General features: G+C 37.9%; 2 protein-coding genes across 2 annotated transcripts in view; one reads left to right on the forward strand and one right to left on the reverse strand.

Moving 5' to 3' along the window:
• The window catches only part of LOC131553715 (putative methyltransferase NSUN7), a 41,269-nt gene extending 40,050 nt beyond the window's left edge, over positions 1-1,219 (reverse strand). The window contains exon 1 of the mRNA XM_058798556.1: positions 1,026-1,219. The gene's annotated coding sequence lies outside the window, so the exon portion shown is untranslated. The remainder of the gene's footprint in view (positions 1-1,025) is intronic.
• Positions 1,220-3,012: 1,793 nt separating this feature from the next.
• Positions 3,013-25,164, forward strand: LOC131553951 (GTPase IMAP family member 2-like). Its single transcript, XM_058798941.1, has 3 exons — positions 3,013-3,061; positions 14,416-15,017; positions 25,045-25,164. The coding sequence occupies exons 1-3, from the start codon at positions 3,013-3,015 to the stop codon at positions 25,162-25,164; spliced, it is 771 nt and encodes a 256-aa protein (XP_058654924.1).
• The last annotated feature ends 1,155 nt before the right edge of the window (positions 25,165-26,319 follow it).

Below are 26,319 nucleotides of genomic sequence, written 5' to 3' on the forward strand. Positions count from 1 at the left end.
TAAAAAGTTATCTGCAACCTTTTTTTTCCTCACAGTTCTGACTTTTTTCCTCGTAATTCTAAGTTCATATCTTTATATCTGACTTGTATTTAGAATTGTGAGAAAAAAGTCTGAACTATGATAAAAAGTCACAATTTTACTATAATACTTTAGAATTTTTTTATCCCGTGTCAGACACGAGCTTTCATATTTTATGCTTAAAACAAGAAAAAAAAATATATGGAGTAAGAAAAATAATTTTGTTTTCACTTTGAATTAAGTTCCCACTGGAAGATGTTTTTTTAGTATAGCTCACTTAATTTTAACACATTTTTCAGAAAACAACACATGATATTTTAAGTCATTGCACTACTAAAGTAAATTCATCTTGATTTAATAATCATTAGATATTTGTGACAGAAAACAACACAAAAATACTGAGGAAGAACATGATCTTGTTTTTGTTTTTGTTTGTTTTTTTCATTTTGTTCTCAAATATATTTGGAAACCCACTTTTTAGCATGTCATTGCATCAACAAAATATAAAATCAAGTGCCATTCACTGAAACGAAAGACGCACAAACACACTTTACCATCAAAACACTTGAATACAATAAGCAAAATGATGAAGAAAAGATCTGAAGCATTTGAAACAGACACAGACACGTGATCTAAGTTTAATACATTTACAAGCGTCCACATAATTTTGACCGTCACTGTAAATAGAAACTGTAACAAATCAAAACATATAAGCATACTTCATTCAGATATGACATATTATAAACAAATAGTGATTTGAAATTAACTTCCCAAAATTCATTATTCTCAATTATCAGAGCAGAGATATTCAATACAAAACACCTGCGCGAAACAAAACAAAACAAAACAAAACATCAGAGTAACTGTTCACTGATGAATGATGATGATGATTTATTAACGGACAAACACGGCGTAAAACATAGTAATAATAGCCTATAACTTCTCGAGCAGGAAGTTGTTTACATCTTTCAGTGTTTCAGTGTTTCAAAAATGAAGATGTTACTTACCGGAAACTCTTGAGTCCTGCAGCTCTTATGAAAGCATCGCTGTTTCTGTGAATGTGGAAAATCTCCACGACCAGAAGAATAAATCTGCGTGAGTTTGAGGAAACTTTAGCGAATAAAAACAGCCTGAAACTGTCAACAGCAGAAGTTTATAGCCAGCTGACGCAGGCGGGATTCCGTCTCCATGGCGACGGGAGGCGGATCGGCGGGAATGATGCTTCACGAGCAAATCACGCGCTGGTCAGTAACTTTTTAATGTAGTTGGAATGTAAAGTTCAATCATAGATTTAGATAAAACCCTCACAGAGTTACACAAAAACTATCTCAGCCCGGCACGAGATGTTTAACCGTAAAAAAAAAATTAAAAAATTAAAAAATTAAAAAAGTCACCACGCCCTGAATAAATTAAAATAAAGACACTAGTGTGTTTAGCTTTATAAATGTATACCCTGGTTTAGAGGTTGATGTTGCAGGATCAGTTTAATCTGTGTGGATCTGCTGCTGTCTGGTGGACACGAACGGAGCTGCGCCTCATTCCGTTATTTCTGTGAGAAGACCTGCTGAAGACAGATGCATAATAATAATATCAGGGTTGTTAGCATTGCATCCCTGACTGGAGGGAGATTGTGTTCACTCAATAGATCACATTCCCCGATCCAACACTGTATTAAATTACCCATGCATTTAATGTGTGACTTGATGCACTTTGTAAAAACGTTTCCTATTAACTATCTTTATCCATTCTGATTAGATAGCTTCCTTATGTGACCCTGGAGCACGAAACCAGTCATAAGGGTCATTTTTTTTTAAATCGAGATTTCTACATCATCTTAAAGCTGAATAAATATGATTGATGTATGGAATCTGAGGGTGCAAAAAACAAAAAAACTAAAATCCAAATACTGAGAAATCGCCTTTAAAGCTGACCAGACAAAGTTTTTCGCAATGCATTACTAATCAGAAATTAAGTTTTGATATATTTACAGTATGACATTTACTAAATATCTTCATGGAACATGATCTTTACTTAATATCCTAATGATTTTTGGCATAAAAGAAAAATTGATAATTTTGACCCATACGATGTTGTTTTCTAAAATAAATATCAAAATTAATTGAGTTTATTATGGAAGCCTGTTTCTGCCACAGAATAAAAATAATAATAATAAAAAAGGTATTTGCAACTTTTTTTCCTTACAGTTCTGACTTTTTTTCTTAGAATTCTAAGTTTATATCTTGCAATTCTGACTTTTATTTAGAATTAGGCTATGCCGTGGTCTGTCTGAATACTGGATTCTGATTGGCTGGCAGGTGTTGATTAAATTAGTTTAACTGCACAGATAGTTCCAGGTCAGTTTAATCACGTTCTATGATAATGCGCTTCCTAAACATTGGTAACCATAGTAACATACAGTTAAAGTTAATTTGAAACAGACACAGACACTTGATCTAACGCAAATTTTTGTTACATTTACATGCTTCCAAATACTTTTAATCGTCACTGTAAATAGAAATAGTATGGCAATCAAAACATATAAGCATACTTCATTCAGATATGACATATTATAACCATACAGTAACTTGAAATAATTTCCCAAAATCATTACTCTCAATTATCAGAGTAGAGATATTCAATACTAAACATCTGTGCGAAAACAAAACAAAACAGAGTAACTGTACACACACTGTGTAAAACACTCTAATATGGTAACGTAATAATATAATATCTAACGTAGACTAGCCTAGTTACTGCAGGAAGTTGTTTACATATTTAAGTGTCTCAGGATGTAAAATAATGACATGAAGATGTTACTTACCGGAAACTCTTGAGTCCTGCAGCTCTTATGAAAGCATCGCTGTTTCTGTGAATGTGACCACGGAAAATCTCCACGATCAGAAGAATAAATCTGCGTGTGTTTGAGAAACTTTAGCGAACAAAAACAGTCTGGAAGCAGCAGAAGTTTATAATCGCAGGAGGGATTCCGTCTCCATGGCGACGGGAGGCGGATCTGCGGGAATGATGCTTCACGAGCAAAACAGTATGTTTTACTGTAGTTGGAATAAGAAGTTCAATCATAGATTCATATAAAACCTCACAGAATTAGACAAAAACTCCCTCAGCCCTGCACTCATGTTTAACTGTAAAAAAAAAAAAAAAAAAAAAATGTCACCACACCATGAATAAATGAAAATAAAAGCACTAGTGTTTAAACTTCATAAACGTGTATCCTGGTTTAGAGGTTGATGTTGCAGGTTCGGTTTAATCTGTGAGGATCTGCTGCCTTCTGGTGGACACGAATATATATTTATATATATATATTTATTTATACCTTAAATATATGATGTCGATATACTTTAATTATTCAAACAATGTCTTAAATGGAACATTTTCAGGTTCCGTGTCCATACTGTCCATAAGAACAAGAGAGAGAGAGATGGGTGGAGTTGTTATTGAAGATAAATATAATGAAACTCAAACTCTAAGTTCATACACTGTCAGGTTAACACTCTCAGTACAACAACAGCAGAACTATTTAAATAAATAATGGCATCATCAGATAAAGGTCAGTCAAACTTTATTAACTTACAATTAAATTGTATTAATAGGATTTAGAATTAATATATTACGCTGTGATTTATTGAAAACAGTAAATCCTGAATCACTGTAGCTCTGTTAATTACACAAAGAGAATATTGGTAACATTATATCATATGATAGCAAAACAAAGTCTTTGGTTCTTGTCATTGTGATACAAAGTATATATAGCATACAGATATAGAGCACAGGTCAACAAATAAATATTTACAAACATGATTAAATTGTGCCTTTTAGTTAAACTAAATTGTTAAGTAAATGCTATAACAGTGTTACACTGATAATGTTAAATAAAACACACTGTAAATGTGTCACATAACTACTGTTCATGAAATAGTATTACATAAGTGCATTTGTTATAAAGGCAAACTAAGTAATATGATCGCCCTTGAGCCTGGGAAAGGCGCTATATAAATTAAACATATTATTATTATGATTTTAGGCTTAATGGTCAGAAGCAGGATCAAGGAACTTACTGAAGTGAAATCGTTCTTAACTAAGAGGCTATTATCTGATCATGATTAAAAATTTGTCTTTCAAAAATGATGGTATCTCTACTTTGCATATGCAAATACTGTATGTCTGATCTGTTTGTCTCTATTGGCACGGAAAGGCAAATCATGTATCTGTTCATGTAACAAATTCAGTAACAAAGAACTTCATCCGTTCTACTGTTTTTGAATGAATCCATCAGTCCAGTGAATAAATATGATGGATTTAGCATTATACTCCAACTTTATCATTAAACACAAGCATGATGGATGCTTACTGTATTTTAAATGTCCTGGGTTGCCATTGATACAGATTTTTATTACTTTATATAATGATATTAAGTGATATATAATGGATCCAAGATGGCGGCGCGATCAGACGCAGCGGCTGCTCCAGGTCCCAAAGACGGTACTTTTTTGTCTTTTAATGCCGTCTGTTCATCTCCAAATAGTGTAAATTTACCGCTAGTTCATAAGGAAATCACTCCTAAACTCATATATGTTTGCCAAAGACTTTTGGATATCGGCAACGCATACAAAGACCAACTCTCGCCGGCGGCTACTGAGAAGCTACGAGGCCTCTGTTTACTGCTGAAGCCGGACCTCGAGACCGCGGCCTCGCCTACTGTCGCTACCCGCACAAGGCGGCGTCGCAAGCGGTGTGAGAGAGGACGGAAGCGCGGTAAGCGCGGAGGTATACGAACTAGGCTGAGGGAAAACCCCACAAGACCGGCTCTTCCAACACTCATGCTCTCAAACGTTCGCTCTCTGGAAAACAAACTGGACTTAATTCAACTCAGTCGATCTACACAGCATGAGACAAGGGATTGTTGTGTGTTTGTTTTCACTGAAACATGGCTGAACGACAACATCCCGGACTCCGCCATTCAGCTGCACGGGCTAACCTGCTACCGCGCGGACAGAGATTCATCCCTGTCTGGTAAGACTCGCGGCGGTGGCTTGTGTGTGTACGTCAACAAAGAATGGTGTAACAATGCTGCGTTAGTATCAAAACACTGTTCATCGCTGGTGGAGTTTATGTTTGTGAAGTGTCGACCGTTCTACCTGCCGCGGGAGTTCACGGCCATTGTTATTTTCGCGGTATACATTCCCCCGTGTGCAAACGCTAAGGACGCGCTTCGCGAGCTGTACAGCGCCATCAGCGAACAACAAACAAATAACCCAGACGGCTTTTTCATCATAGCCGGTGACTTCAACCACGCAAACTTAAAGACAGTTTTGCCAAAGTTCTACCAACATGTGAACTTTGCAACAAGGGGAAATAACACACTGGACTTTGTTTACACAACAGTTAAGAGCGCATACAAAGCTGAACCCCGCCCCCACCTCGGGTACTCAGACCACATCTCTGTTATGCTAATCCCAGCATACAGACCACTTCTGAAACTGGCCAAACCGGTTCACAAACAGATCAAGGTATGGCCAGACAATGCCACCTCAGCACTGCAGGACTGCTTCCAGGACACAGACTGGAACATGTTTAAAGAGGCGGCCACCTACAACAACCACACAGACCTGCAGGAGTACACTGAAACTGTGACTGCTTACATTCAAAAGTGCACTGATGATGTGACAGTCACCAAGACCATCACCACACGCGCCAACCAGAAGCCATGGATGACAGCAGGAGTTCGGGCTTCTCTCTGAGTTCGATTGCTTCAGTCTGTTGTGAGGTTTGTGTTTGTAGCTCCTTGTACCTTCGCTTTTTATTGAATCTCTACCTTACTTTCAATCCCTTTTGTCTAAAGTGATAATATATAACTTAATTCTCACCATATTTCTGGTGTTATCTTTCAAACTAATCTAACTAATTTGATCGTTCGCCTTTAAAAACCGCGAGTGCAGCTTGTTAGCCCGTTAGCTTGTCACTCGCGGTTTCCATTTGCATTTCTATTCGCGCCTATTATTATTTTATTTTTTCCTCGTTCCGTTTTTCACGAGTTCATCAAACAACAGTGGTAAGTGGTAAGTTAAGTTGGTATCATTCATCAATCACGGTGAGTAATGGCTTCTTCTCCTGCTATTGTTGTTTGCACTGTCTGCCACATGTATAGTTTATCTGTCTCTGTCAGCAGCGAGGGATTCACGTGTGATAAATGCAGGGAAATAGTTAGGCTGACAGAGAAGGTTTTAGAACTAGAGACACGCATCCAAACTTTAGTTGAGGACAGTAAGAATGTGAGGGCTGTAGATACTGCTTAGGATGCGACTAGCTCAGGGAGTCCTGTACATTGTTCGGTTTCGGTTGAGCCCGTGCAGCAGGGCAACTGGGTGACAGTGAGGCGGCCTAGTCGTGGGTCAAAACACCACTCTTCCGTTCCGATCAGAACATCAAACAGGTTCTCCCCACTCAGTGAAGCACCCACTGAGAAACCTGATGAAAGTGCTCTAGTTATTGGCGATTCTATTGTACGGAACGTGAAAATAGAGACACCAGCCACCATAGTCCATTGTTTACCAGGAGCCAGAGCGCCTGACATCTTGGCAAATTTAAAAGTGCTGACTAATGCTAAACGTAAATTCAGTAAGATTGTTATCCACGTCGGCGCTAATGATGTTCGACTTCGCCAGTCGGAGATCACCAAAAATAATGTTAAAGAGGTGTGTGAACTTGCAAGTATGATGTCAGACACTGTAATATGCTCTGGTCCCCTCCCTGCTTACCGGGGTGATGAGATTCATAGCAGACTGTCGTCACTTAATGGCTGGATGTCTAAGTGGTGCCCGCAAAATAACATAGGCTTTATAGACAATTGGAAGAATTTTTGGGGCAGACCTGACCTGTTGAAAAGAGATGGTGTTCATCCCTCCTGGGGTGGTGCCGCTCTTCTCTCTAGAAATATGGCACATAGTCTTAGAGTTTGTACTTGACTAACTGGAGCCCAGGTCAGGAAGCAGACAGACTGGCTAAACCGACCGTCTGCTAGCCGCCTCATGTCACCAAAGTCAGTTAACTCTCAGCACATAGAATCTTTTTCATCTAGATATCACTCTATAGAGACTGTGTCTGTTCCCCGAACTAGAAAATACAGAAAACATTCAAACCAAAGTAATAGTAACAATTTAATTGATGTTCAACAAATAAAAAAAACGATATAATACAGATAAACACATGATAAAGCTTGGCTTATTGAATATTAGATCCCTTTCTTCAAAAGCACTTTTTGTAAATGATATGTTCACTGACCATAAACTAGATGTGCTTTGTTTGACAGAAACCTGGCTAAAACAAGATGATTACATTACTTTAAACGAGTCTACACCCCAAGATTACTGTTACAAACATGAACCGCGTCCAAAAGGTAAAGGGGGAGGTGTTGCTACAATTTATAGAAATATTTTCAGTATCTCTCAGAGGTCAGGTTTCAAGTATAATTCGTTCAAGTAATGGTGCTTCATATAACGTTATCCAAAGAAACAAGTGTTAATGATAAATCCTGTGATGTTTGTACTGGCTACTGTATACAGGCCACCAGGGCACCATACATACTTTATTAAAGAATTTTCTGATCTTCTATCGGAGTTAGTACTGACTGCAGATAAAGTCCTAATTGTTGGTGATTTTAATATCCATGTTGATAATGAAAGAGATTTGTTGGGATCAGCATTTATAGACATTCTAAACTCAATTGGTGTTAAACAACACGTGTCAGGCCCTACTCATTGTCGAAATCATACTCTAGATTTAATACTGTCACATGGAATTGATGTCAGTGGCGTTGAAATTTTACAGCAGAGCGATGATATCTCAGATCATTATCTAGTCTCCTGTATATTCCATATAGCTAAAGCTGTAAAGCCAACTTCTTGTTACAAATATGGTAGAACCATCACTTCTACCACAAAAGACTGCTTTATAAATAATCTTCCTGACTTATCTCAGTTCCTCAGTATATCCAATAGCTCAGAACAACTTGATGATGTAACAGGAACTATGGACTCTCTCTTTTCTAGCACTCTAGATGCGGTTGCTCCTTTACGCTTAAGGAAGATTAAGGATAAGAGTCCAACACCGTGGTATAATGAGCACACCAGCGCCTAAAGAGAGCAGCCCGGAAAATGGAGCGCAGCTGGAGGAAAACTAAATTAGAGGTATTTCGTTTAGCTTGGCGGAAAGTACCCTATCCTACAGAAAAGCATTAAAACTGCTAGATCTGATTACTTTTCGTCTCTTCTAGAAGAAAACAAACATAACCCTCGGTATTTATTCAATACAGTAACTAAATTAACGAAAACCAAGCATCAACAGGTGTTGGCATTTCCCAAGAGCATAGCAGTAATGACTTTATGAACTACTTCACTTCCAAGATCGATACTATCAGAGATACAATTGTATCCTTGCAGCCGTCAGCTACAGTATCGCATCAGATAGCGCACTATAGATCCCCTGAGGAACAATTTCATTCATTCTCTACTGTGGGAGAGGAAGAATTGTATAAACTTGTTAAATCATCTAAACCAACAACATGTATGTTAGACCCGATTCCATCTAAACTACTAAAAGAGCTGCTTCCAGAAGTCATAGATCCTCTTTTGGCTATTATTAATTCATCATTGTCATTAGGATATGTCCCCAAAACCTTCAAATTGGCTGTTATTAAGCCTCTCATTAAAAAACCACAACTTGACCCCAAAGATCTAGTTAATTACAGACCGATCTCAAATCTCCCTTTTCTGTCAAAGATACTAGAAAAGGTAGTATCCTCACAATTATATTCCTTCCTAGAGAAAAATGATATCTGTGAGGAATTCCAGTCAGGATTTAGATCGTATCATAGTACTGAGACTGCTCTCATTAGAGTTACAAATGACCTGCTTCTATCATCTGATCGTGGTTGTATCTCTTTATTAGTTCTACTGGATCTTAGCGCTGCGTTCGACACTATCGACCACAACATTCTTTTGAATAGACTAGAAAACTTTGTTGGCATTAGTGGTTCAAATCGTACTTATCTGACCGCCATCAGTTCGTAGCAGTGAATGAAGAGCTATCATATCGATCACAAGTGCAGTATGGAGTACCTCAAGGCTCAGTACTAGGGCTGTTACTTTTCACGCTTTATATGTTACCCTTGGGAGATATTATTAGGAGACATGGTGTTAGCTTTCACTGTTATGCTGATGATACTCAGCTCTATATTTCTTCGCGGCCCGGTGAAACACACCAAATTGACAAACTAACGGAATGCATAGTCGATATAAAAAACTGGATGACGAATAATTTTTTACTGCTAAATTCTGAAAAAACAGAGGTGTTAATTATCGGACCTAAAAACCCCACATGTAATAACCTAGAACATTATCTAACACTTGACGGCTGCTCTGTCAATTCTTCTTCATCAGTCAGGAACCTAGGTGTGCTGTTCGATAGCAATCTGTCATTTGAAAGCCATGTTTCTAGCATCTGTAAAACTGCATTTTTCATCTCAAAAGCATATCTAAATTGCGACCAATGCTCTCAACGTCAAATGCAGAAATGTTAATTCATGCGTTTATGACCTCAAGGTTAGACTATTGTAATGCTTTATTAGGTGGTTGTTCTGCACGCTTGATCAATAAACTACAGTTAGTCCAAAATGCAGCAGCTAGAGTCCTTACTAGAACCAGGAAATATGACCATATTAGCCCGGTTCTGTCAACACTGCACTGGCTCCCTATCAAGCATCGGATAGATTTTAAAATCTTGTTAATTACTTATAAAGCCCTGAATGGTTTAGCTCCTCAGTACTTGAGCGAGCTCTTATCGCATTATAGTCCTCCACGTCCGCTGCGTTCTCAAAACTCTGGCCGTTTGATAATACCTAGAATATCAAAATCGACTGCGGCGGCAGATCCTATTCCTATTTAGCACCCAAACTCTGGAACAGTCTACCTAACACTGTTCGGGAGGCAGACACACTCTGTCAGTTTAAATCTAGATTAAAGACCCATCTCTTTAGCCTGGCTTACACATAACGACACACGCTTCTATTGTTCAAATCCGTTAAAGGATTGTTAGGCTGCATTAATTAGATCAACCGGAACCGGAACACTCCCCATAACACACGATGTACTCGTTACATCATAAGTTGAATGGCATCTACGCTAATATTTGTCTGTTTCTTTCCTAGTCTGTTTCTCAGTCCGTATCCGATCAGATGGTGGATCAGCACCAAGAGATGATGTCTACAGCCCTGATCGTCAGCGGAGACCAGGACACCCAGATGACCCCCAGAGATATATCCCCAGATATATCAACCAAAATAACAAAATAACTAAAATATAATAAAATACCTAACTACATAATACTACTATTGTTAGAAATTGCAACAAAATTAAAATAGAAATATAAACTTTTGAACTGCGGGTTTCGTCTGGTCAGAGGAGAACTGGCCCCCCGACTGAGCCTGGTTTCTCCCAAGGTTTTTTTTTCTCCATTCTGTCACAGAGGGAGTTTTGGTTCCTTGCCGCTGTCGCCTCTGGCTTGCTCAGTTGGGGACACTTAATTTCTAGCGATTATCGCCGATTTGATTGCACAGATACTATTTAAACTAAACTGAGCTAGACAATGACATCTCTGAATTCAATAATGAAATGCCTTTAACTGAAAATTGAGTGTTTAATCTTATCATTATACATTACTGACACTCTATCCTCCAATTTGATACTGTTAAGTGCTTTGACACAATCTGTATTGTAAAAGCGCTATATAAATAAAGGTGACTTGACTTGACTTGACAGCAGAGGTTCGTGGGCTGCTAAAGTCCAGAGATGAAGCATTCAGATCAGGAGATAAAGCAGCCCTCAAAACAGCAAGAGCCAATCTGTCCCGCAGCATCAAAAATGCAAAACGGTCATATGCTCAAAAAATCAACAATCACTTCACAGACAGCAGTGACACACAGAGCCTGTGGCAAGCTATTCAGACCATCACAGACTACAAGCCCCCGCCACAGGCCTGTGATGATGACACATCCCTCCCAGATACACTCAACCACTTTTATTCACGGTTTGAAATGCAGAATGACACACCTGCACAAAAACTACCCACACCTCCCAACGACCAGGCGCTCTGTCTGTCTCCAGCCGACGTAAGGAAGTCCCTATCTAGGATCAACCCACGCAAGGCTGCGGGTCCCGACAACATACCTGGCCGTGTACTGAAAGACTGTGCTGTACAGCTGACAGATGTCCTAACAGATATCTTCAACACCTCGCTGAGCCAGGCAGTCGTCCCCACATGTCTCAAATCCACAACAATCATACCGGTACCAAAGAAATCACCTGTGTCCTGTCTAAATGACTACCGTCCCATAGCACTGACTCCAATCATAATGAAGTGCTTTGAGAGGTTAGTCATGCACAACATCAAAACCAGCCTCCCCAACACACTCGACCCGCTCCAGTTTGCATACCGTCCGAACCGCTCTACGGACGATGCAATTTCCTCCACTCTCCACCTGACTCTTACCCACCTAGAAAATAAAGACTCCTACGTTAGAATGCTGTTCATTGACTTCAGCTCAGCATTCAACACAATAATCCCACAACAGCTCATAAATAAACTCAACCTGCTGGGCCTTAACAATTCCCTCTGCAATTGGATCCTGGACTTTCTAACCAGAAGACCTCAGTCAGTCCGTGTCGGCCACAACACCTCGAGCACTACCACACTGAACACAGGTGCCCCACAAGGCTGTGTGCTCAGCCCGCTGCTCTTCACGCTGTTGACCCACGACTGCACTGCCAAGTCCAGCTCCAACCACATCATCAAGTTCGCTGATGACACAACAGTGGTAGGTCTCATCAGCAACAACGATGAAACGCACTACAGAGAGGAAGTGGCACAGCTGGCTGAATGGTGTGGCACTAACAACCTGTCCCTCAATGTGATTAAGACAAAGGAGGTTGTGATGGACTTCAGGAGAAACTCCGTTGATCACCCCCCACTGACCATCGACAGCTCGACTGTGGAGAGAGTCAGCAGCACTAAATTCCTGGGGGTGCACATCACAGAGGATCTCACCTGGTCCACCAACACCATGTCACTCTCCAAGAAGGCACAACAGCGCCTACACTTTCTCCGCCGGCTGAAAAGAGCAAGTCTCCCTCCACCCATCCTCACCACTTTCTACAGGGGCACCATTGAGAGTGTGCTGACCAGCTGCATCACTGTCTGGTACGGGCACTGTACCGCAGCAGATCGCAAGACCCTCCAGCGGACAGTGAACACAGCTGCAAGGATCATCGGTGCCCCTCTCCCCTCCATCCTGGACATTTTCCTCACACGATGCTCCAGCAAAGCAAATAGCATCGAGAAGGACTCCACACACCCCTCCCACAGTCTCTTCCAGCTCCTACCATCAGGAAGACGGTACCGGAGCATCAGAGCCCGCTCTGCCAGACTGCTCAACAGCTTTTTCCCCCAGGCTGTGAGAGCCCTGAACTCAAATCACCCCGCCCCTCTCTGAACCCCCATACAAACCCCCTACCTCCTGTAACATGTAACGTGCAATTCGAAGTGTGCTACACACAGGTGAGTGGGCCTGTACAAACCACCTGTAGTAGCACACTCTCCTCCTCTATGCACACTAGTCACTTTTCACACACACTGCTGTGTGTACACAAATCCCACAAAAAGAACTCAGTAATATATGTATGTTTACATGCTCATGCACTACAAATCATCCTGCACTGTTCCCCAGCCAGCTGCTTGAACTCAATGTTTCTCCTTGCACATGTACAGTATTTATCTGAAGCATTCGTATAGTTTGTATAGTTTGTATTTTTTAGTTTGTATAGGTACTTTTTATAGATAGTATATTTATAGTCAAAATCTATCAGTAGGATAGTTGTGTATAGGTTTATATTGTCTTACTCCATTGTTGCATGCCTGTATTTATGTAGCACCGTGGTCCTGTGAGGCACGACATTTCGTTCCACTGTATGCCCCCCGCATGTAGCGGAATGACAATAAAGCTCAACTTGACTTGATATTATTACATTTCTGAATCATAAAACTGCCTTTTCAATGTAAACTGAAAGTTCACCCATAAATGAAGATCCAAACCTACATGACCTTCTTTCCTCTTTAAAAGACGACATTTGGAGACTAAGAAGAACAGAAGCAGACATCAGAATTTTCACTTAACAATGAAATTTGCAGTAAAATTTGTTTCTCTTCAAAAGTGTCAGCCTTGCACATCACTTTTCTGAAAAGAGCAACTGAGACATTCAAAGTTTCTCCTTTAGTGCTCCACAGAAGAAAGAGTTTTGTATGTTTGGAATGACATGAGGATGAGTAAATGATGACCAGTGTTGGGTGTAATTACTTACTAAGTAATTAGTTACTGTAATTTAATTTGACCTTTTCCCTTGAAAAAGTAAAGTAAGGGATTACTCTTATTTTTTTTTTCTGTAATTTAATTACAGTTACTTTCATGTAATTGAACTTAATACTGTGTAAAGACTGTAGAACATTTATATACAATACAATTGTGAATTTAACATCAAAATTTAAAGTCTAACCTTAAAATGCATGCTTTTTATGTATACCCTTCTCACTTTAAATAATTTGGTGAGTTAATAAGAATATTCTTAACACTTTAGGGTCCAATTCTCACTATTAACTAGTTGGTTATTAGCATGAATATTACTAGGATATTGGATGTTTATTATTACTTAAAAATCACACATTAATGTCTTACTCTGAAGACCTTATTCTAAATCCTTAAACCTACCCAATTCTTAAACTTTACAACTACTTTACTAAGTATCAATAAGCAGTAATTAGGAGTATATGAAGGCAAAAGTCATAGTTAATAGTTAGTTAATAGTGAGAATTATATTATAATACTTGAAAGTATTAAAAGAACCGTTTCATGTCTATCCTTGTATCATTAACTTGTCGAGGTTGATATTGGATTTAGAAAGTAATTAGTAATAATTAATTAATTAAATACTTTTTGGAGAGAGTAATTTGTACAGTAATCTAATTAAACTGTTGAAGATGTAATTAGTAACTAGTAATTAATTACTTTTTTAGAACTTACCCAACACTGATGACGACATGGAAATGCTCGCACAGATTTCTGAGTTTTTAAATGCACCGTTAGGCTACATAGCAGTCACATATTTGTGGTATGATTCTTTGTCATCCAGAGAAAGATATAAATACATATAGTATGTCATGTTAACCATACATTTAATATTATGTCATAACTAATTTTTTCTTTGAATGTTTGTAAATGATGTGTAAATATAGTCCTCACTTTTTATCAGATCTGAGGATTGTTCTAGTGAGAAGAACTGAGGGCTGAGATTGAGAAGTGCATGTACAAGTCTGTTCCTGGTCCTCATGCGTTTCTGCTGGTCATCAGACTGGGTGTGAGATTCACAGATGAGGAGAAAAATGCAGTGAAATGGATTCAGAAGAACTTCGGAGAAGATGCTGCTCAATACACCATCGTTCTGTTCACTCACGCTGATCAGCTGATGGGTAAACCATTAGATGAGTACATCAGTGAAAGTAATGACCTCAGGGCTCTTGTTGATTCATGTGGTGGCAGATTTCACTCATTCAATAATGAGAACATGAGGAACCGCTCTCAGGTCACACGACTGCTGGAGAAGATTGAGGAGATGGTGGAGGAGAATGAAGGACAGCACTACACTAATGAGATGTATAAAGAAGCCCAGAGAAAGATCAATCAGGAGGCTTTTATTCAAAGCATGAAAGACAGGGGGAAAATGGTGCTAACAGTAATAGGAGCATTAATATTAGTAGCAGAAGCAGCAGCAGCAGCAGCAGGAGCAGCAGTACATTTAGTAGTAGGAGCAGGAACAGTACTAGCACTAGCAGCAGCAGCAGCAGGAAGAGTAGCAGCAGTGATCGCAATAGCAGCATTGGTAACAGCAGTATATATATATATATATAAAAAATAGCACTATGGCACAGTTCTTCTGATCCAGTGGGAAAAGGTAGATCTCCATTTGTTAATCCATAAATTTGATTATTTGAAGAGACGTCGATTCAGTTTGAAAAGCTGGCTTGAGTTGTTTGAGAGAATTACACATTCCCAGGCTGCGTACGGCGTATTTAGATGATTTTATCTGTCTGTAAAAAGAATTTAGTTGTCAAATCAAGCTTTTACCAGCTAAGAGCGCTGGCTAAAGTGAAGACTTTCAGTTGTTTTAAGAACTTTGAAACTGCAATTCATGCTTATATTTCTTTAGGAATTGACTATTGTAACTTCCTGTGAATAAACAATTCTTCATTTAGATTACAAATGATCCAAAATGCGACTGCAAGACTCTTAACCATGTGTTTGTAAATGTGAACATCTTCCTTACGTTGGCTCCCAATCCACTTTAGAATTGATTTTAAAGTGCTTCTGCTTGTTTTTAAATGTTTGAATAGCTTCACCCCTCTTACCTTTCTGACTTGTATTAATCCAGTAAGAATTCTTAGGTCTGCCGAACAGAGTTTATTAACTGTTCCAAAGTCAAAATTAAAATGCAGGGGAGATCAAGCTTTTGCCATAAACGCAAACACACTTTGGAACAGTTTACCGATCCATATTAGAACTGCTCCAACATTACATAGTTTTAAATCAAAGCTAAAAACGTATCTCTTCACTATATTCTATGACTTGTGATATTTTGCTTTGTTTTTGTATATATATATTTTTTTTCTTCATTGTTTTTTGTTTGGTTTTGCTGTTTTTATAAGTCTTTAGAGCACATTGGTCAACTGTGGCTGTTTTAATTGTGCTTTGTCTGGTTAATTGAAACAGTCTGCACTGTAAAAATGTTTTAGTTTACTTAAAAAGTTAAGTTATCTTTTTACTTTGACTCAGTGAAGTTATATTAACCCAGAATATTAAGTATTTCAACTTGACTAATGTAGTTATTTGAACTGATAAAGTTTAGTTGGAATAACTTAATGAAAGTAAGGTGAGCTTACGTTTCAGACCAGAGTTTGTGTTCATCTAACCTGATCTGGTTTATTTTCTAAATTTAGCCAAATAAATAATTATTTCATTTCTTCTGTTCTTTTATTTTGATTGTAAATCATTTTTATTTCAAACATTTCAGTCATTTTCACTTCATTTTTTACAGTCCAGTTTGCCTTTATTTCTTTCATAAATTGTTTCTGAGAATTAAAAGAGGTTCTAGTTGTCAGTTTTTTTATTGAAAATGTTTAGACTGAAAACCAGATGTGCCATTAAACACGTGTCAGTGACTTCTGTGCATAAAATGTCATGCCGTTTAATGTAAATACCGCTGCTGAATGCACATGCTGCAGAGTTTCAGCAGTAATATTCACAATGATTTTTGGAAATTCCAGTTGTACCAAATTATGGGGTGAAACTGATGCCTGGTATGTGGCATGACAGAAGAGACCTGCTCTTTTGAACATGACATGAAGAGTACATCCAGATCACCCAAACTTTTTAAAGTATGTTTTTGATGATGATTATGGAAGTTTGCTTGCATTTAATCAGTCTTTGTAATCAGATGGTTTCATATGATTAAGAGGAGGAGTGAAGGACCTAAAGATCCTCAAATGCAACCATACATTGGTTTTACTTTCTTTCTTTTATATTCATTTGAGAGAATGAGAATGAGCTTTATTGCCAGGTATGTTTACACATACGAGGAATTTGTTTTAGTGACAGAAGCTCCACAGTGTGACAGAATGACAGATAATAAAAAGAATAATATACAAATATACAAAATAGACAATGTACAAAATAACAAAAACACAATATATAATGTAGACAATTATGTATGTACAGGTATGATATATGCAAATTTGAAATGTAAATAAGTATGTGTGTTAAATAAATAATTAATTATAGTGTTGTGTGTTCCACGTTTATTGTCAAGTGTTCATGAGATGGATTGCGTGAGGGAAGAAACTGTTCCTGTGCCGGTCGTTCTGGTGCTCAGAGCTCTGTAGCGTCGACCAGACGGCAGCAGTTCATGTGAGGGTCCAGAGTGATTTCAGCCCTTTTGCTCACTCTGGATGAGTACAGGTCATGGAGAGCGTGGAGGGTTGTACCAATGATTCACTCAGCAGTCTGGACTACCCTCTGTAGTCTTCTGAGGTCAGATTTGGTAGCTGAGCTGAACCAGACAGTTATTGAAGTGCAGAGGACGGATTCAATGATGGCGGAGTAGAACTGTTTCAGCAGCTCCTGTGGCAGGTTGAACTTCCTCAGCTGGCGAAGGAAATACAACCTCTGCTGGGCCTTTTAACAATGGACTCAATGTGAATGTCCCACTTCAGGTCCTGAGAGATGGTGGTGCCCAGGAACCTGAATGACTCCACTGCAGCCACAGTGCTGTTCATGATGGTGAGTGGGGGGAGAGCAGGGGGGTTTCTCCTGAAGTCCACGACCATCTCCACAGATTATCGTGATAATCACTCCGTGGATTATCATTTATTCATTTATTATTCCATTGAATCATACAGTCATTTAGAATAATCCTTTAAGCCATTTATATACTCATTTCATTGATTCATTGATTTATTAGTCATTTATTTTATATTATTATGTTTAATATTATTTTTCCATTGTTGTTATAGTCTTATAATGTGTGGTTTGAAGGGATATTTGTCTTCATGAGTAAGAGATCAGAGAATGTCTCCTTTCAAGGTTTTTAACGTCATGGGATGTTGTTGTGAAGCAGTAATTTTCAATCACTATTGTTTGTGGTATAATAACACTTCAAGTCTGAGCATTGAACATGTGCAACTAACATTATTCAATAAACTCTTCTTTAAACTTTTAAACTCTTCAATAAACTTCTGCTTTTCACTGGATTTACTCAGTCAATACGGTATTGCTATTAATACGGATTTGGGTACCAGACAAGACTTGCTGTTAACAGGTTTTGGGCATTAGACAACTTAGCTGAGTTGTTCTGTTACCAGACAAAAAAGATATTTTCTGACAGGATCTGGCATCCGGGGATGGATTTCTAGTGCAGAGGCATGATTAAACAATTTACGATTAAACTTTTTTTTTTTTACTGTAAACTCCAGTCCACTTAACATAGATCTTTAGGAGACAAATAAATATAGGAGATCTGCGGGAATGATGCTTCAAGAGCAAAACAAACGCGCTCTCAGTCAGTTTTGCTGTAGTTGGAATAAGAAGTTCAATCATAGATTCATATAAAACCTCACAGAATTACAGAAAAACTCCCTCAGCCCTGCACTTGTAGAGGTTAAAAAGATCAAAATGATCATACAAATGATGGAATCAATGTGATTCAACTGTAATAGAAAAAGAAAAAGAACAAAAGAGTTAAAATCAATATGATGTGTACTTTTTGGAGTGTCCACTAGGGGGAGATCGAAGGTGGCAGGTTGTCGCTGACGCGAGCTGAGCTGTGCGTCACAGCTAATACAGACTGACGCAGAGACGACAGCACGAGGCCTTGTCTTCATTTATTTATGTCTATTTTCCCCCTTTATCAGGGTGTAACACACTCATGTTTAACTGTAAAAAACAAAACAAACAAACAAACAAAAAAAAAAACTGTCACCACACCCTGAATAAATTAAGATTAAAGCACTAGTGTGTTTAACTTTTATATATGTACTCTGGTTTAGAGGTTGATGTTGCAGCTTTGGTTGAATCTGTGTGGATCTGCTGCTATCTGGTGGACACAAAGGGAACTGCACCTGTCATTCCGTCCTTGCTATGAATCAGGATTGCCAACTTTGGTTTCCAGGCTAAAGTGAGATTGTGATGACTCAGTCGATCCAGCAATGTATTAAATTACCCAGACGTTTAATGTGGTACTAGATACACTTTCTAAAAAACGTCCCCTACTAACTTTCTTTAACTATTCTTAATAGATAGTTTTTTTTCTTTTTAACTGGCTAAAAAATAAATGCAAAAAATATTCTTGTATTCTCTGTATGCAAAGAGTAGAAGGTTTTAAGAACCTTTACCATCCATGGAACCTTTTTATTCCACAAAAGGTTCTTTACATTATTAAAATGCTCTTCACGCTAAGAAAAAAATGTTCTTTTAAGAACTGTTCACTGAAAGGTTCTCTGGGGAACCAAAACAGGTTCTTCTATGGCAGCGCTGTGAAAACCCCCTTTTGGAACCTTTATTTTTAAGAGTGTTGGTACGACCAAAATTGAATATGCCACAAACTACACATACCTCGGCCTGAAAATAAGTACAACTGTTAAAGGTGCAATAGGTGATTGTCTTCAGAAACATTTTTTGTCATTATGCTGGTTGAAAGTCTCCTCACATCCCGATAGCAACCATTAAGTTAAGTGGTCTAAATGTATTTATCTGTATTTATTAGTGCTGTCAATCGATTAAAAAATTTAATCGCGTTAATCACAGTCATGGACTGTGATTAATTACGATTAATCGCAAATTTAAAATACCAGGATTTACCTGTAAATGTGTTGAAATAAAGAAATGCATGACAAACTAGTTTAAGGAACCTTTCACACTTCTGCCAGGTATGAGACATAATCCTTATTATTCTATTATCATTATTCTTTTGTTTTTATTCAGCCATTATCATCCTTTAAACTGGCATTAAAACGTTTACCAAGCCACATCGCTTCAATCCCAGTATACATTTACCCAACTATTATCAAAAGTATTTCTAAATAAATACAACAAATAGAGAAGGTTGTAGTGCCAAACACTTGTCCGAAAGTCCAGTAGATCAATAATATACGGTGTGTAGATCCAAAAAATATGAAGATTAATAGACCAAAAAGATCCGCACTCATACAAATATCCAAAACAGGCTTATCATTTATTACTCAGAGGTCATAAAAAGTTCAAAAAAGCGCAAAGGTGCAACAGTGCAAGACGTTTCCGGGTATTACCCCTTCCTCAGTGCACTTTTTATGACCTCTGAGTGATAAATGATAAGCCTTTTTGGGCTATTTGGATGAGTGCGGATCTTTTTGGTCTATTAATCTAAATAAATACAACAAAATATTTTCTTGCGACCTTACGTGAAGTATTATGACAAAATGCATTATGAAGAAGAATTGGACCTGTTCTGCAGGTGCATTAGAGCTAATATTAGCATCATGCTTCATAAGACAATTTATGAGATTAATAGTACACTTTTCCTCAGAACTCACTACAAACCACCATCGAGTGTTTGTAATAACTTCCTTTTACGATCACATGTGGAATTTGGTCATTTACTGTTGTTAAAATATGCTATTTATAGCCTTTTATATCGCTGCACAAATGAGCATTTCAGATGTACACATTCATCTCAAGAAAATCACATACAAACCATATCTATCGTAATCGTGTGTTTATTATCTTATATAATCTATAGTGGCTGTTGTCATGTTTATTTCTGCTGTGTAAAAGCCTGAACATGTGCTCTGCTGAAACTCACGTTGTTTGATGTTACAACCGTCTCTCCGTTCTTAAGTTGCCAGGTATACATTCAAAGTATAATACACATTAGTAAAAGGATCTTTTTTAATTTTTATTTGTCTATATACACTTTAGGCGGCCGCGGTACATTATAAAAGTAGCCCAAAAAAACCACAACCCACGGTTCTGTAATTTTTCCCGCGACTGTATTTTCAAAATAGCCCACTAGTGCCGTTACCCTGGCAACACTGGTGCTGTACCCTCATCACACAATGATAGATGACCTTCAGCGCTGCGATGACGGAAAGAAGTTGGAGTCAAACCTTATCAAATGATTAATTTGCGCTAAAAACGTATTAACGCGTTAAAATTTTTAGATTAATCGCATGCGGAAACGTTGACACCCTATTTATATATTCTGTGGAAGGCGTAGGACCAAGAAATCCGAGCGTTTTAATTTGCTTTCCTACCTGCCTGTCAACCAGTGGTGGAGGTAACGAATCTACTCACGTTACTGTAATTAAGTAGGTTTTTTCGGGTACTTGTGCTTTTTTGAGTACATTTTTAAAGATGTACTTTTACTTGTACTTATGTACAAATTAAGCAAAATAATCTACTTCGTTACATTTAAATCATAGTCTGTTACTGAGTACGCCCACCATTTGAATTGATATTCAAACCTTTGATGGCATTTAAGTAGCCAATAAAGATATCCGATCGTAAACGGACCAATAAAAGCCCTGATATCTGAACCATGGGAAAAGCTGCAGCAGGTGAAGAGCTGATCAGACAGTGAGGGAACTCAGCGTAATTTATGGACTCAAAGTTTGGAGAAACTAACTAAATGGTAGTGTTATCATAAATATCTATATTTTGATGCCGATACTGAAATACCTGACATGGTAACATTTCTCATTTTCCACAGTATCTACACGCTGTCTCTTGTTCTCTCTTTTGATCATTTCCGCACAAATGTGGCTAACTCTTTATTGTAACATGAGAACACAGTCATGTAATCACAGAAAACTGGATACGAGCTCAGGCATAACTTATACAAATAAACTGCCTGTCCTTTCACTCCAATATTGCTTGTGCGCACTCAAGGCTGTGTGCAGAATAGCTCCACACCTGACTGATGAAAATGCTACTGGAAATTGTATTGGCTGTAAGTGAAATGCATCAGAAAGTCTTTCAATAATCAAAGAAGGAACTTTAATTTCTTTACAATGTAAGTATGCTAGAAATGTTTCGGAATGGGATATTTGTATGATTTGTACACTGTAAAAAATAATAGCAATTTTAACTGTAAAATTTTGTTAAAACGCTACGGAAAAAAACTGTTAATAGGTTAACAGTAATTTCCCGTACTATATATACAGGGAAAAACTGTAAAAGATCTAACCAGACATTTCATGTAATATTACAGTAAAATGCTGTTAATTGTACAGTTGTTAGAAGTAAAAACAACAAATCAATGTATAATTTACAGTCAAAACTGATATTCCCAGAATTCCCTGTGTGACACTCCACATTTGAAAGTATTTTGTTTAAATAATCATGTTTTTTTTAATAGTTTTTGTTATCAGTTATGTACATTTGGGCTTTATGTTACATCTTCTGTTGTTTAATGAATGTTTATTGCATTATTTAAGTATCATGTGTGTTACCACGATGGTGTTTTGTGTTTGTTTGCATGAATGACTCTGTGCACCTTCTGTATATCAGTATATACTTCTGCTTGTGGTGAAGTTACCTGTGATGAGCTTTGATTCTTCATGTGGCTTTCTTTTTTACCACCTGCATTATTATGGTGGTTGTCAGTGTGTTAAAAGTACAAAACAGATTTTAATAGCAATGTGCGTTGTTGAATTTACTGGTTTGAATTCCAATTTTCTTGTTTGTAAATTACAGTTTAATACTGTAAAATGTAGTTCTTGGCCGTAAATGTGTTTACAGTTTTTCTGTATTTTTATTTTTATTTTTTTACAAAATTATTCTGGCAACCACAGCTGCCAAAATTATTTCGTAAAAACTACATAATTGTTTTTACAGTGTACATCCTAGTCTGTCTAACTGCATCGCTACATTGTACAGACATTACATGTCAAAGCCATCTGATGTCCCATTTTATCTAAATAAACAACATATATGGCTCTTAAAACACTGCCTATAAAAATTCAGTGTTGTCATATTTTGAATACCTCAACTGAATTGAAGTCATTTGTTTTATAATTTTTATTTTATTACTGACTGTGTGCTTGTCTTTTTTTATACATTCAATTAAGTTTGAAATCAAATTTTAAATCATGCTTCCTTGTGCTGTAAGCTTTTCGCTGGTGTAAAGCTTTCTCACCAGCGAATGACACATGATGTAGCCCAGCGCTGTTCCCAGTTCCAGTCCTCACGCCCCCCGCTCTGCATATTTTGCATGTCTCGCTTAGTTAACACACCTGTTTCAGATAACCAGCTCGTTAGAAGAGAGCTACGTGCATGAACTGTGTTCATTCATTCAAGGATTTGTGCAGCGTCTTCACACACAGACGAATCTTACTAGAGAAGTGTGAAGTGTGACATAATATACCTCTGTAAATAAATACTATTTAAATTTACATTCCCTTTGTATGTAACATATACGCTCGCTTCGAACTGGAATCATGGCGAGGACTGGGATTGGGAACCAATGATGTAGTAATGTTGTCTTTGTTATTCGGTCTGTGAGCGTATGCGTTCAGGGGGCGTGGCTTGGTGATTGAAGGGAGGGTGGGACGTTCGCTTTCAGTGCTATCAGGCTAAAGTTAGCATTTTCCAAGATCTCCTACTGCACATTTAAACTTAATTTGGCTGTGAATGAACTGAAAGAGAAAGTGTCTCAAAATATTCCAATCAGTCATAGAACCTATTGCATTATATGGCAGTGAAGTGTGGGGTTCTCTCCTAAATCACAAACTTGAATTTGGACAAAAAACCAATTGAAGCCCTGCATGCTGCGTTCTGTAAGAATATCCTCAGAGTACAGAGGAACACACTGAACAAACGCATGCAGGGCAGAATTAGACCAATACCCTCTACTAATGCACATTGAGAAACAAATTTTGGAAACACCTAAAAATGAGAGACCCCAACTCTTACCATTTTAAAGCCCTTAAAAACCATGAAGTGAATCCTGAAAAAGTCCCCTGATTCAGATGCTCCTGAAGCTGCAAAAACAGACTAACATGACTAACAACAGTCAGCATCAGGACACTGAAATATTAATCCACAACATTCAGCCCAAACTAATTATAAAAGCACAAAAACAAAATTATCTAACTTATTGGACAGAAACAACAGAAAAACAAAGTAAACTTGAATGTTATTTGGCCCTAAATAGAGATTACACCACTGCAGAATATCTGAGTACAGTGAAAGACTGTAAATTAAGAAGACAAATGACGAGGTACAGACTGAGCAACCATACTCCCAGACTGTAGGTCAGCAGTTGGAACATACGAGGAAGAGGGAACAGAAAAGCAAGAGCGAATTTTGGCAATTTTAGTTTAAGCAGATGATTTATAGTGGAGAACAACCGTTTGGAATTCCCAGGACTATTTTGAATAATATTTGAATAGTACTGTGACCGTGCTTCTTTGATGGCCTTTGAATAAGCTTTTTGTTGGTCCCGATAAGCCAGTTTGTAAACAGTAAGTCCAGAGGCTTTATACCTCAACATATTGTCTGAGATTTAGGCAGTCCAGTAACTGCAAGAATTCTGTAGAAAAATGGCAAGAGGGATTATTAACATGAATGTTAAAATCTCCAAGTATTATTATATTAGACGAGGTTGCACAAAAATTTGAAAGTAAATTGTACAACTCTGAAATGAAATATGAATTTGACTTGGGTGGCCGGTAAATTAGCAATATTGTCATTGGGGGAGAAAGCTTGCAATTAAAATTAAATGCCAGACATTCAAAAGAAGACAGCTCAGGGAGGGTCAGAGGGGACAAATCCAACTCACTGCGGTAGATAACAGCCAAGCCACCACCACGGCCAGTGCTACGGGCTTTTTGAAGATAACAATAGCCAGGAGGACATGTCTCATTTAAAACAGAAAAAACATCTGGTTGATGCCAGGTTTCTGTGAGGCACATTATGTCCAAACCTTTGTCCCGAATGTGATCATGTATAAAACAGGATTTGTTTGTGAGAGATTGTGTATTAAACAGCTCAATTTTAATGTTAGACGTTGCGTTAGCGTTGAGTCTTTTTACTGGCCTAAGTAGGCTAAGATCCACTCCGCGTTTTCTGTCTATCTCCATGTGTGGCGCTGTTGCAGTATCTCCATTGCTATTAGTCCACAGAGTGTCAGCACTCTGATGACATGAATGAGATGCGACAGGGCGCACAGCTGCCCAGATGGAAGGGATGGTGTCATCAGACCGGGAGTAAACAAACTTTCGCCGAAAGCATCTGTGGATATAACGGGGCCGACGTAGGAGTCCAAGTTCTTTAATGACTGATATACATAATGGAGTGTCATAGTTATTATGTTCCATCAGTTGAGTAGCCGAGTAGATCATTATGCCAGTCACACGGGCTCCATGTCTGTTGTTAGCCGCAAGCCACAGAGGCAATATGCAGAGCAAGAGGAGAACTCGGCACCAAGAAATCATCCGTGACGGAGATGTGGATCGCGGTGAGCACCACGAGGAACTGTGAGCGCTGATGATGCAGGCAGAGCTAGAAGAAGCCGTTGCTGGTTAGCTACACAGCTAGCCGTAAACACTTGCCGGTAAAAAGTCTTCAAAGTCGGTAAAATCCGTACGACCCAATTATTATTTAGACAGATTACTGATTACAGTCATTTACACTACAGTTGAAACTCGAGTGGAAAAGCGGCGAACAGACAACGCCAGCGTCCTTTCTCACTCCCCTCTCCAGAGTCTCCCGTATACTAACATACACTAACATTTAAAAGTTTGCGGTCAGTAAGATTTAAGTTTTTGAAAGTAGTATTTTATGCTCACCAAGGCTGGGTTTTTCTTTAAAAAACAAAACAAAAAAACTGTTAAACCATGTGTTCATAAACATGAACATCTTCCTTACGTTGGCTCCCAATCCACTTGATTTTGAATTGATTTTAAAGTGCTTCTGCTTGTTTTTAAATGTTTGAATAGCTTCACCCGTCTTACCTTTCTGACTTGTATTAATCCAGTAAGAATTCTTAGGTCTGCCGAACAGAGTTTGTTAACTGTTCCAAAGTCAAAATTAAAATGCAGGGGAGATCAAGCTTTTGCCATAAACGCAAACACACTTTGGAACAGTTTACCGATCCATATTAGAACTGCTCCAACATTACATAGTTTTAAATCAAAGCTAAAAACATATATCTTCATTATAGCCTATGACTTATGATTTGCTTTACTTGTGATTTGATATCCTCAGCTTTTTGTAGGCCTATATACTTTTTTCTTCATTGTTTTTTGATTGGTCTTGAATATATAAATTAAAATGAGATATCTAGTTAGTTGAAACAGACTGCACAGGGCACACTGTAAAAATGTTTTAGTTTACTTAATTTTTAATTTTTAATTTTTTTTAAGTTCTCTTTATAATTTGACTCTGGGTTATATTAACCCAGAATATTAAGTATTTCAACTTGACTAATGTAGTTATTTGAACTGATAAAGTTTAGTTGGAATAACTTAATGAAAGTAAAGTGAGCTTACTTTTCAGACCAGAGTTCGTGTTCATCTAACCTGATCTGGTTTATTTTCTGAATTCAGCCAAACAAATAATTATTTCATTTCATCTGTTCTTTTAATTTGATTGTA

This window comes from Onychostoma macrolepis, chromosome 14, assembly GCF_012432095.1.
Source record: "Onychostoma macrolepis isolate SWU-2019 chromosome 14, ASM1243209v1, whole genome shotgun sequence".
In the NCBI taxonomy this organism is placed as follows: domain Eukaryota; kingdom Metazoa; phylum Chordata; class Actinopteri; order Cypriniformes; family Cyprinidae; genus Onychostoma; species Onychostoma macrolepis.